This window comes from Bemisia tabaci, chromosome 1 (assembly GCF_918797505.1).
Source record: "Bemisia tabaci chromosome 1, PGI_BMITA_v3".
NCBI classification, from domain to species: domain Eukaryota; kingdom Metazoa; phylum Arthropoda; class Insecta; order Hemiptera; family Aleyrodidae; genus Bemisia; species Bemisia tabaci.
This window is the reverse complement of record NC_092793.1, coordinates 65,768,641-65,781,160: the sequence shown is the minus strand read 5'-3', so window position 1 is coordinate 65,781,160 and position 12,520 is coordinate 65,768,641. Positions and strand designations below refer to the sequence as shown.

General features: G+C 39.7%; 1 protein-coding gene across 2 annotated transcripts; it reads right to left on the bottom strand.

Moving 5' to 3' along the window:
* Nucleotides 1-580: 580 nt before the first annotated feature.
* On the bottom strand, nt 581-9,436 carry LOC109034614 (outer dynein arm-docking complex subunit 4). 2 transcript variants are annotated; one of them, XM_072305618.1, is made up of 6 exons: nt 8,476-9,436; nt 6,349-7,271; nt 4,987-5,119; nt 3,999-4,148; nt 2,828-3,061; nt 581-776 (listed from the first exon to the last, which is right to left on the bottom strand). In XM_072305618.1, the coding sequence occupies exons 2-6, from the start codon at nt 6,961-6,963 to the stop codon at nt 652-654; spliced, it is 1,257 nt and encodes a 418-aa protein (XP_072161719.1). In that variant the 5' UTR covers nt 6,964-7,271; nt 8,476-9,436; the 3' UTR covers nt 581-651. The 2 variants fall into 2 exon arrangements, with proteins under 2 accessions (XP_072161719.1, XP_072161727.1); XM_072305626.1 differs by having other exon boundaries at nt 6,349-7,155.
* Nucleotides 9,437-12,520: the final 3,084 nt, after the last annotated feature.

Below are 12,520 nucleotides of genomic sequence, written 5' to 3'. Positions count from 1 at the left end.
TATTAAATAGCTATTCAGATACCCATTTTATAGCTATAGAGAAAGCTATAAAATGCGGTATTTATAGTTGAAAAAAAGGACACTATATAGGATATTTTATAACTATCTTCAGCTATTTTATACCCTATTTTATAGCTATTTGGATACATATTAAATTGCCATTTCGATAAGTATTAAAAATAATATTTTGGCTACTAGGGCAGAAATCGAATCAAATAGAAGCTGGACCTGAAATGCATGATGCAGTTCCATCATGTCCAAATAGCTTGGGCTTGGATCACTTAATCACCTAAATGAAGAAGTGTCCACTTGTCCATTATTTCATTGTACCGACATGCTAAAAAAGCATCAGCCCTCTCAGAATGAGCCCCGAAGAAACCCTTCTAAACAGAAGATATAGCCGAGATTTTCAGGATGACTCTGGAGAACCTACTCGTTACAATTTATCCAATGAGTGCTCTTTGTTAGTGCTGCACCCATCTTTTTTCGGCAGAAGGCTAGATGTGTCAGTTGCGGCTTGAGCAAAACACAATAAGGAAAAAATGAAGAAAACCTTACAACACATAAAAAAGAGTCAGTAGACATTTCAAAATATTTATTGAATAACAGAGAGAAAAAAGAAAAACATAACAATATTACAATATCACTGTGTTATTTTTTAGATGTGTTCGGACGCTGCTGCCGCCAAAATTCTTGACGATTCGTTAAAAATGCAACCCCTTCTTGTGCCAACTGCCCTATATGATTTTTTCCTGATTGGTGTAAACATATTAGATCTGAAAGTTTAAAAAAAAAAAAAAAAAAAAAAAAAAAAAAAAAAAAAAAAAAAAATTGAATCAAGTATTTCGAATTTTAAAATCCACTTTTAATAGCTTCAGTATGACAAAAAGTCCAATCTTCAAACACTCAGAGGGAAGGCTGAAAGGCACATGAATTTTTGTTCACCTTTAGTTGGACTCGAGTTTTTGTGTGTATAGCCTGTGTCACACTCTCAAAATACTCCATCAAAATGTCAAGGTCAAGTGCTGTGATTGGTCCAAGTCATCGAATAAGCCGATCACAACACCTGACCTTGATATTTTGATGGTTAGCTTTGTTAGTGTGATACAGACTTATATTACAGGGACACTCAATTTCAATTTATCGCATTCATGGGTGAACCGAAGTCCCAAGTAGCATTTCTCAACGGAAAAATCGCTATGTATTGCGATTTTATCGGCGATAAAATCGCCAGGATCATCAATATCTGAGCGATTATCCTCGATCTTATCGCGATAAAATCGCGCTTTTATCGCCCGAAAATCTATCGCAATATTTTCGAAGTAAAAATCGCAATAAATGGCGATTTAATCTCGATTTTATCTACAAAAATTGATCACGAATTTATAGAACCAAAAATTGCGATTTAATCGCCATATATTGTGATTTTTAATGCGATAATACCTCGATATATTGCCACCGATATAATCGCGATAACCAACCCCTGGTAAAAATTGGCAGTAGAATCTGTGTATACCATAGACCTACAGCAGGCTGTACGATTTCCAATAGCTTCTATAGCCGGCAACACAATTTCTTATAGCCTTTTATAGCCGATGACGACTAAGCAACAGCCTGGCGATAAAGTGTATGCCAAACGTCACTAATTACGGATGCCAGGACTTAGTGAGTTTTTTGACTACCGCTCTCCTTTTGGGCCGTAGTAACTTGATTTATTTTGCAAGGAAAGCTCCGTACTTTTGAAGGGTACCTGCCATTCCTAATATGTTGGAGCGCCTTCAATTTCGTATGATACTGTGCAGTACCTCTGGTGTGAAATAGTTGCTTCAAACGCCGTGGTACGCTGCGGCGCGGCGCGGCGGGCGGGCAGCCAGCGCGAAACGCGCATTGGCGCCTACAAACCTAACAGGGATACTTCACGCATTGCGCAATGCGTGAAGTATCCCTGTTAGGTTTGAAGGCGCGAGTGCGTCGCCGCTCCGCTTTGTGTTAGGCTCTAATATTTAATCTGGCGGAGTCAGCGTTTTTCAACTCATGATTTTGAAATTTTTGCACACTCTGTATGGACTGTTCTCATTTTAATTGATGAAAAAAAAAAAAAAAAATATGTTTTATAGGAAAATATAATGTGTGTTCTGTAAATATTAAGGTGATTCCGTACAAACTTAAGGATTTACAAAGCACACGAATTTCTACACAATTTCTTAGCCTTTCATAGCCGATGGCGAAAAAGCAACAGCCAGGCGATAAAGTGCAAAGCCCGGCGATAGGAACAATAGCCCGGCTGTATAATTTTTTATCGCTTCGTGGAGCCCGGCCTTATAATTTTTTCCACTTTCTACAGCCAGCTATATGATTTTCTATCGCCTTCTTCAGTCGGCTATAAGAACTCCTATGGTATTTTGAAACGCAGGTCCTATGGCCAATTTTTACCAGGGACGCTATTTATCGCGATCACTGCTACTTGGGGTATCAAAGCATTGCTAATCTATTGACTCGCAACACATAGTAAGTACTTTAAATTATAAAATTGGAAACTCCTGTGTTACAATTTCTCGACGTTATTGCCCCGCTCGATTTGTATTGCACCATCAGGGCTTGAAAAGTACGATTTCGATTTCGACTGTCGTATGGACATAGCTAGAATAACCCAGGAATCTTTTGTGGGGGAGGCAGAGGTACACCTCGTTTAGGGAGGTCTATGCTCTAAGAGACACTAAAAAAAACCCTATTAGGGGCGAATTGGACCTTTCCATTCTTTGCCATTCTGTGGTATGTATCATTGTACAGATAAATTAATTCACGAGAGCCGAGCCTAATGTGTTACCTGGATGATTGAGTAAATTTTCTAAATATTCCTTGTCTAAACATAGCTCTCCCAAAAGTCTCCGCGTCGTTTTTCGGTTTTCTATTTCTTGCCTTGTTGCGGTTGTGCCTCCAGTGATTTTCCGCGTGCTTAGATTAGATGGTGGTTTTCCACCTGTTCCCGGGACGTTTGAAGAGCGATTGCTTGTCGGTCCTCTACTGGGGTTTTCCAGATCCAAAACAGCGCCCATCTTTCCTGCAAAATGATCGAATGCAACTCTTTTATGAGTCTAAACAAGAGCGTTTTCCCAAATGGGAAGACCTTGCTTTAACATCATGTCAGTTCGCCTTCAATTTTTAGTATAGGCAACACAAGCTCCTACGTGGTCGAATAGTGGTATCGTTCCTCTTCAAGTTAGACGATCTTTGTCGGTGATTATAGCGTAGACACGATAACTTTCGAAAAGAGGAAGGGGAAGAAAAAAAGAGTTGGAAGAAGAAGAGGAAGAAAAGAAGATGAAGAATAATAAGAACAGTAGAGAAAGAAGGAGGAGAAAAGAGGAAATAGCAGAAGATGAAAGGAGTAAGAGAAAGCAAAGAGGAGAGAGCAAAATATGGAAGAGAAAGAATAAGAAAAAGGAGAACGAGGGAAAGAAGATTAAGGAATGAGGAAGGAGTAGAAGAGGAAAGGAAAATTAATGGAGAAGAAGAGAGAAAAAGAAAGAAGACAATAGGAAGAAGAAGGAAAAGAAAAATGGGAGAAAAAGAGAGAGGGAAGTGGAAGGAGAGGAAATAAGAAAGAAGACAGATAAGTATAGTGAAAAGTGAAAGAGAAAGAAGAAACGAGGAGGGCGAGAGAAATAAGGGGAAATTAAAACAAGAAAGAAGAAGAAAATGAAAAGAGAAATGAAAACAGCAAGAGATCGACAATAATTTATCGATTCTTTTTTTATTACCTCTGATTCATTTTTTATTATTTTATTGATTCTATTACAATCGATTGAATTTACTTATACCGGTCTATTGCTCATCCGGTAACTTCCAATAAAATACTCAATCCGTGGAATGATCAATCACTATTATTATACTTAATGGCGAAGCATCTAGCGTGACCTCTGTCGCGGACTTTTTTTTAAAAATATACTCTCATAAAAGAAAGAAATGTCTCGAAAATTCTATGCAAATGTACCAACCTATTGTATTTTCGATGGCTTCCTGGGCTTTTTGAACGCCTAGTCGAAAATCCTCCATCTCTGGTCGAATCTTCAATCCACGATGATAAAACATGAGGCTGTGCTCGAAATTTCCTAGATGGTACAGCGCTTCGCCTTTCTGGAATATTGCTGAAGAAAATGTTAAAAAAATAATTTTTTTTTCAAGCTTTACTTATCAATTTTACTAAATTATTAGCTGATATAAACAACAAATTTTCAATCGAAAATTTACCACGGTAATAAATTTATTATTTAAGGCCCAATCTTGAAAGCAGATGCAACTCTTAATACCTGACGTGATTAAAATCGATGGTTGGAAGTAGGCGTATTTTCGATTGCAACGTTGTTAATCTCCGATTAAGTTTTATTGTTTACGAGAAAACTTCAAGTACAACCAGCCATTTTTCTTAAAACTGCGAATTCATATTAGGTACTCGCTCAAAAATATTCCCATAGACAATTTCAAGAATACATCGCATGATAGAACGCAATGAGTTTTCTTTTAAGAAAATAAAACGTAATTGGAGATTTTTTACACTTTGCGATAGAGAGGCACATTTTTTTACTTCAGCTATTGATGATATTTTGAGTCGAATTTTTAAGCAATAATTGTTAATTTAACGCTATAAGAGAATACTGAAGAGAATAATGAAAAAGAAGGAGAAAAAACCGCATGGTGTCAATTAACCTATGCTCTGATAATAATTGTAAGCGCGAAAGACTTTAATTCAACTGTGACCCCTACATGGATTAAAGCCAGTAAACCAACAGTAACAAGTAAAAATAAATAAAAAAATAAAAATTCAACTGCGACAGCTCAGAGTTATGAACACGAGAATGAAATATGAGAACCAGAAATTATTTCGTAACGATTTTTTCTTTCTTTAGGCCTTTAATCTCTAAGTACCATGAGCTCGATTTTTCTACATAATGAAGCTTCAAATAAGAGTCAGATTGTTTCGTTTACCTTTTATAAAATTTTTATCAATACTTAGTGCTGTCTCGGCATCCGACAGAGCTAATTTTGGCTCACCAAGAAGGAGGTAACACTTGCTACGGGCAGCCAATGCCTGCTTGTCATTTGGATTAAGTTCTAAGGCCTGAAACAAAAATCATTACGTCATAATCAATTTAACGTCAATTGATTCATGAAGATGTAATAAGGAATGAAGTTAGACTTACAAGGATAATCGTCAATTTTTTAAACTTAGCAAAACAGAATGATACGATAATACTTTACAACACTCATGAAGACTTCCGTTCCGATTTTTCACAGAACCTCATCCATTATCGTTATGTATTTGATCTTCATTTTATTCTCGGAGTAACGTGACCCCAGCCGACGAATCAGTTGAGAGAGATCAAGTTTTATGATCGACCTGACCAAATTTGTCCGAAAATTATCAACCATAAACAATAACTTAAATTCGCAGTGGAACCAGTGAAGTCGAACGCTGCGCCGTCTATTTTAAACGACCAGCGACATTAATTGGTAGAGTGGATGAGCTCTGTGCCATGGATGTGTCTCCGAAATGAATGGTCACCTCCTCTCCCTCCCCTCCACCCACCACCACTACCACGAACCAAACCCTCAAGTTTGGATGCAATCATTTACGATTAATATAATGATAGCATGTGTTGTGTAGTGTTTTCATTTGCTGTTACATTAATCATTGATGAATTAATTCGAGGGTGGCGGCCGGAGTAATTGACCTCCCCCCCCCCCCCCCTCTTTCATTTCCTGACTAAACAAGAAGAGGAAGAAGCGGTATAGCCACGAATAGATAATAGATGTGACCATTTCTCGGACCTAAGTAAGGGACTCTTTCGCGGAAGCTGAACGAGAAAGGACGCGCGTTGATGACGGCGCAGAGATACAACTATTCGTGCTTGATGGATGTCCGTGTTGCATCTGCAAAATTGAAGGCGCGATGACGCGAGGCGTGAGCTCGTAATGCTTCGGTACAATGCTACATATTGCCAATGAGATTTGACATGATATTTTCTTTGAGCATATAAATGTGTCGAAAAATAAAGAAGAAGCTATCTATTCCAGTGGAATCTGGTCATAATGGAACGTGCTCATTGAGGAAAAGCCATCTTAACGTAAAAAGCTGTCGAAGTTTCGGTGAATTTACTGTGGGAAAAGAAAGTTATTGGAGCGGCTCATGAGATAAATCTGGAGTTAAGGGAAAAACGTCTCTGCGGCCCGTGTAGTTGTGTTATAACTTACAAGGCGGTGCTTTGGCTCTGCACGCAGATGGGTGTAATGAGAAATGAAAAGAAGGTGGTATTGGATTGTTGATTTGTTAAGAAAACCTTGAATCACCTTGTTAACAAAATTGATGGCGATGGCGACGTCGCCATTTCTGAGCTCGTAGTTTCCCAAGGCGAGGAGGGTGCCCGGCTCGGCCTCTTCAGGGATCTGAAGGGCCTTGCTCCTGTCGGCGCGGCGCTTCATCTTCAAACTCTGCTTGATGTCGCGGCTGCCCATGTTGACGGCGGCGGCCCGGTCCTTGTCCGTGTAGACCTCCTCCTGACGACGCACTCGGACCCGCTTCCCGCGGACTCGGACCTTGTTGGCCTGGCCCTGCTTCTGCCGGAGCTTGAGGTCCTTGGTCAGCTGGACGAAGGTGAGCGTGCCGTGGGGCGCCGTCGGGGGCGGCGAGCCCCCTCGCTGGGCCCCCTTCCCGCCGCGCGCCTTCTCGTCGGGCGCCGGCGGCGTGTCCGGCAGCGGCCGCTTCACTTCCTTCCCCGTCCGTAGCTTCACGTTCTTCTTGTCCGGCTTCTCGGCCACGTCCTGGTCCGCCTCGTCCCCGGCGTCCACCCGGAGGAAGCTCTGCAGGAACTCTTGATCCCTGGTGTTCCCATGGAGGATCCCTCGCACCCGCTCGTTCTCCGTCGTCTTCCCCGCCTCCGGCTCCGCTCCCACTTCGTCGCCCATCCCGCCTTCCCTCCTCACTCACTCACGCTCTTTTTACAGGTACGAGAAGCGCACTCCCGTTTCTTCTCCTACCGTCGCATCGGCTGTCGGAGAATAGTCTCGCACATCAAGTACAGTTTCCATTCGGGCACAAAATACACATATTTAGAACCGCGGGCAATGTTTAATTCCATCTTTCAAGAGGACAACCATCTACGAATGCCTGAGCTCGTCATGTTGCTCCAATGTTACTTTCGATCGACGCCACGCCTCAAAGTGTCTTTTTTTTCTTTCTTTCATTCTTTCAATAGGTAACAAGTTGTGACTTTCTATAATGTAGTCTCTCATATGGTGAGGATTATACAACGTGTTTCTCATGCCAACAGTTGGACGTATTTCTATCTGACGGAACTAAGCGCCATAGGGGGAGGAAGGGAGAGGAGGGGGGCTTGGATTGGCGGGTGTTGCGGAACCTATACTCGCAATGCTTTTCCATGGCGCTTAGTTCCGTTTGACAGAACGCGCTATCCGGGATTCTATAGTCCTCAAAAGGAACTCAATTTGGCACCTAGTTCCGTTTAACAGAAGTACGTCCAGTTGAAACCTATTGAAGAACAAAAAAGAGAAATATTTTTCCTCTCTTGATTTGATTTTCACAGTATCTTAAAGATTATATTTTGTATTTGTTATTTCTCACTCTATTCGCTAAACTTAAAGTACTATTGGTCAGTACTTTTAGTAATGTACTCTACGTGGTTAGAATTTCTCCCCGGGGGTCACTCGGCTATCTTACAGTCAGAGTTTAGCAGCATTGAGTCACTGTGTGAAATTCATTATTTACTTGGGGAGAGGGCATAGATTTTCTGGTAAAAGCCCTTCCGGGATCCCTCTACCTCCTTTTCATGCTCATACTCTTCCGAAAGATTTTAAAATACTTGAACCTATTCCATTCCCGAATCCGTATACATTATTATAATCTCACTGGGGATAGAAGGCTTTGATCTGCCTCTTGAATTAAGAATAAACAAAAGCGCCTGTATAAGTCTTGACGAGAATCACCTGTAAATAAATGAGATGCATCCTCCTTCTCGCAGCTTCATTCAACTCAAAACTGACAGTGACGAGTATTATTCTTTCACTGACCCTCTTAACGACAGTCCTGACCATTTTCATCGATCAAACTTCCACTCGCATGCTCTTAAAATCTTCTTTCGGACGAGTCATATCTCATGGTATTAATATAATTTTGAATGTTTATCGACTTTAAGGGACTTGCGTCAATTTATTTACTTGAATCCCTGGTAAACCAGCTTTGGTGTTCTCCTATTGATTCTCAAAGTAAGGTGTGATTTTCTCACGAAAGCTATGAGCAAAGAAAACTCCACTATGACCTAGATTACCTTATATGCTCTGTCGGTAGAGATAGCTCTGATGATAGTTACATGCACGCAATTAGTTTCTTAATTTTTCTTAAATCTATTAATTTGTGCATGAATATTTAACGATACGCATAAATAATCGCTTAGAAATTACCTGAATGCATGGATCTTAAATGGACGAGTAATTCGATCGTACTAAAATTTTAATGATTTTAAGGATCAAGAGACTCGTCTTTATAGTTTTTGCAAAAACACCATTGAACACTTGATAAAACTCCAAAATGAGACGAGTTAATAGAATGTGAAGTTACAGAACCATGCCAGTGCATGAAAAGCTGGCCTCATGCAGTAAGACGTTGCGAGACAATTTTAATCATAAAGCCCTTTTGCCATTTCTTTCCCTCGTAACTTTTAAATCGATTCCTCAAATAAATGAAATAATAAACAGACTAACTGACTAACAATCTAAAAAAATATTAAAAGCCTTTGTGACCAGAAAGGGAATCGAATAGGATCAAAATGTTGACCATGTTAGTGGATAATTTACAACTACTGTTTGGGGTGGATTTCCTATTTTCATCTCAACATTTTCATTTTAATGTTGTCATCCGTTAACACTTGAGGAGCAACTCGCCGAGCTCGACTTGAAAGTTCAAACTTCAACATCACGAAACCGATAAAATAAGCCGTGAAACACACTAAGGTCAACATTTGAAACTGGATTCTAAAGTGTTCACTGAAAAGCGTCACACACTAGAAATTAATATTGCGTTGAGGATCCGCGCTGACAACATATTTTTCACTTTAACTTCACTTAACCCTCTGGTGGCACTCAAGTTTTCAAAAGGGTGATTTTATTTGAAGTAACTGGAAAAACGTCACTTGAAACGCACGGTTTTGCTAATTTTTGACGAGATTTAAACCGGAATCTTTCAAAATCTTATAAATTATCCCCCGTTCGATCATTCAAATCTCGATACCGAAAGGACGGAGTGACTATTCTCGCGAGGAAAATATAAAGTTGAAAAATGGGGATAATGGTGTAAATCTGAACGGTAGAGCTAACACCGTAGGAGACAGGCACTAACGCCTTTTCCCTCGCCTACACGTTACCAAGGTGATAGTCAACTAAATCCTAATCAATTGCTTCGTGTCATGATAGATTCATATTTAATTATGTTCACGATGCATTTTTATATCTATCTTGACGCCGTCACCTGTTACCACTCACTCGATTTCCAATATAAATTGTTTTTGATCACTCATCTCAAAAGGGATTTGATTGCTTTGAGTTCGAAGAGTTTGTGGGGCAGGGAGCAAATGAGGTTGCGTGCTCTACTTAAATGTGAGGGTGTGTTTCAAAGTGCAACTTTCTATAATCTATGATTCAAAAATAACGAAAGGTATCGACACACCCAAAAGTCAAACATTTTACTGAAAGTATAATTTGCCGAGGAAAATAGATTCACTGGTTTATTCATGTGATTGCATATCATTATTTTTAGTAGAGAATGCAAATGAATTTGTTTTATTACACCAAAATGCCTCTGCCGTGATTTAATATGTTACTGAGGGTTAAAAAAAAAAAAAAATTTGCGGTAGAACACTGCCATTAGAAGGATCCAGTGGACCCTGTGGGTTCCTTAATCAAATGATGTCATCATAAAGATAATAAGAAACACAATACCGATGTGTTTACACTATTTTTACCAAATTTTAAGCGATATGTGATCGTAGAAAATACTGTTCAGGAATCGTGAATCAAAAAGTCACTCCATTCCTTAATATTGGCATATTAAGAACAAGGGTTGGTTATGATATTATACTGCCGCACTACCAGCAGATTGTGTGTACTGACGATTCGTGGTATACCTACTGTCTACTGTCTTGGATTTTAAATCATACTATATGCTGAAATCAAATTTGTCTTTCAGAATCGTATTCTAATCGTTATTTAATCGTATTCTTCACAATTTCCTCAAATTGTTTGCATTTGGATGTAGTCATAAAAAATTGACCTTTGCAGATCGAATCATAGAAGAAGTAGCATCATTGAATACTAGCAATGAAAAGGAAACCCTTTTCTTCTTTTAAAAAAATAATTGAAGAAGGTAAAAAAAACCAGATAAATGTCTCTCGACCGATTAATTCTCCTCTTCTCCTCTACCTTTTGTGATCTGTTCAATCCTTATTGCACATGCATCATAAATTTGTTTGTATATTTGCCCTTTGCATAACAAAATTTTCCGAAATTAATATTCAAAAACAATATGTAATCTTCAGGATGAAAACCCCGCAGCATGAGGCCTTAGAGCTCCTGCAGTGTTCGTGGTCAACAACAACGACTTGTGATTATACAACTTGTAAAGCCCACTCGAAGCGAGCTGCGGATTGCCTACTTCTTGAAATGCAGGAGTTTTGTTAGCACAACTACCGCGTCTCGTCGGCCGACATGCTAGGAGTCGTGGCTCATAAACCAATGTCACTATTGTTAGGAAGTGAACAAATCAAACTTGTCCTCTCAGTACAGTGTACAAATATGGAACTTTCATCACCTGCTTAGTGACAATTTCCACCCAATACTGCATCAATCTGCACCAATTAAACTTTAAAAATTATTGTAGAAAATCGACATGGTTGTCAAAATTTCAACTGGAATATTTTTAGATGCTCGTAAAAACCTTTGAAGTTGGTTGGTGCGTATGTTTATTGTGCTCTAATATTAGATTTGGCAGGTAAATGTACACTGGAAAAAAAAAAGTCGATGGCCATTTCTTAATGGCCTCAGATTTTTCCTTTCACCCACCAACTTTCAAAAAAAAATCTGGGGTTTCCTTTAAAAATAACAGGCTTTGCCGCAGGTTTTGGGGGAGTTGGTATATGACATAGAAAAAATGGGCCATTTACGAATTCATCAGCTAAAAATACACATAGGAATACATGTACCGGTATCGCATGCATTTAGGAGTTTCTCCGCTGTGTCTGATGACGAGGTTTTTTCGGTCAAAAGATATTATTCGCCCGTGTGTACCTCAATGCAAAACCGATCCGTTTGGTTTGCGAGTGCGTTTGTTTCAACACATAGTTTACAAAGTTAAAACCATGATTCAGTTACGTGACAACTGCTAGTCTCTAAGTCGGTCAAAAAGAAGTCGGTCTCCAGTCAATCAGAGGCTCTCAAAGCTACATGACTGACAAACGAAAAGGTAAAAAGAGGAGAAAAGTAATTTTATTGTGATGTTGTTCAGATAGGACAACTGAAATCATATGTGAAATTTTAAGTCGCATGGGGCAATATGCTGTAATGCGTATGAAATATATGTCTGAATGCCTCTTACTTTGGTGTAATTTCTCAAAGCTTTGGTAAAATTTCCAGTTTTCATCTGTCCCCCGGCTTCCTCACACAGTATTTTTCTGGTCGCATCTTGATTTAATTTGTTTTTTTTCTTGTCCTTGCTTGATTTGTTGTGCATGGACGATGAGCGATTATTTGATCTATATGCAGGCATCTTCACGCCCCCTCAGTAGTGCTTGTCAGAAATGCTGCAACAAATCGAGTTTAAATTAGGCATACAAGTGACACTTGGACATATTTCTGCCAAACGGAACCAGAGACAGGTTAGAAAGGAGGGGTGTGCTCGTTAGTCGAGGGCCGTAAGAATGAATGGGAGTTATAAAGCGCCAGTGACGTCAGAGGCAACGGAGCCACCGCCGCGATCGCTCGTGCCTGACTCATGAGCCCTGTCCATAAGGTTCTTGTCACATGCCTATGGCTCATGAGTGCCGCATTCAGTTTGCACATAGTTCCGTTTGACAGAATGTAAAATCCCGCTTTCCTATTTCTCCAAAGGGAATCATGCCCACTGACCACATTGTTTCTTATGCAACTCTCTAGAGCACACCCCATCTTTCCCATTCGTCTATATAGTTCCGTTTGGCAGAAATACGTCCACTTACAATTGTAAATTGCGGAAGACGAGCGTATCTTAAACTTGAATTGTTCATCAAATTACTTACTACATGATTTTCTTCTCATTAAGAAGGGAAATTCTTCGACTCATGCATTCAAAGAGGTTGCTAAGGCTCAGGGTTTTTTCCTAAGACCGCATCACAGCTACTGCAATGAGAGCGATGACAGTGGCGCGGGAAAATTGCTCACGAACGGGCTGATTATTTAAATTGGTAGACAAATCTATAGA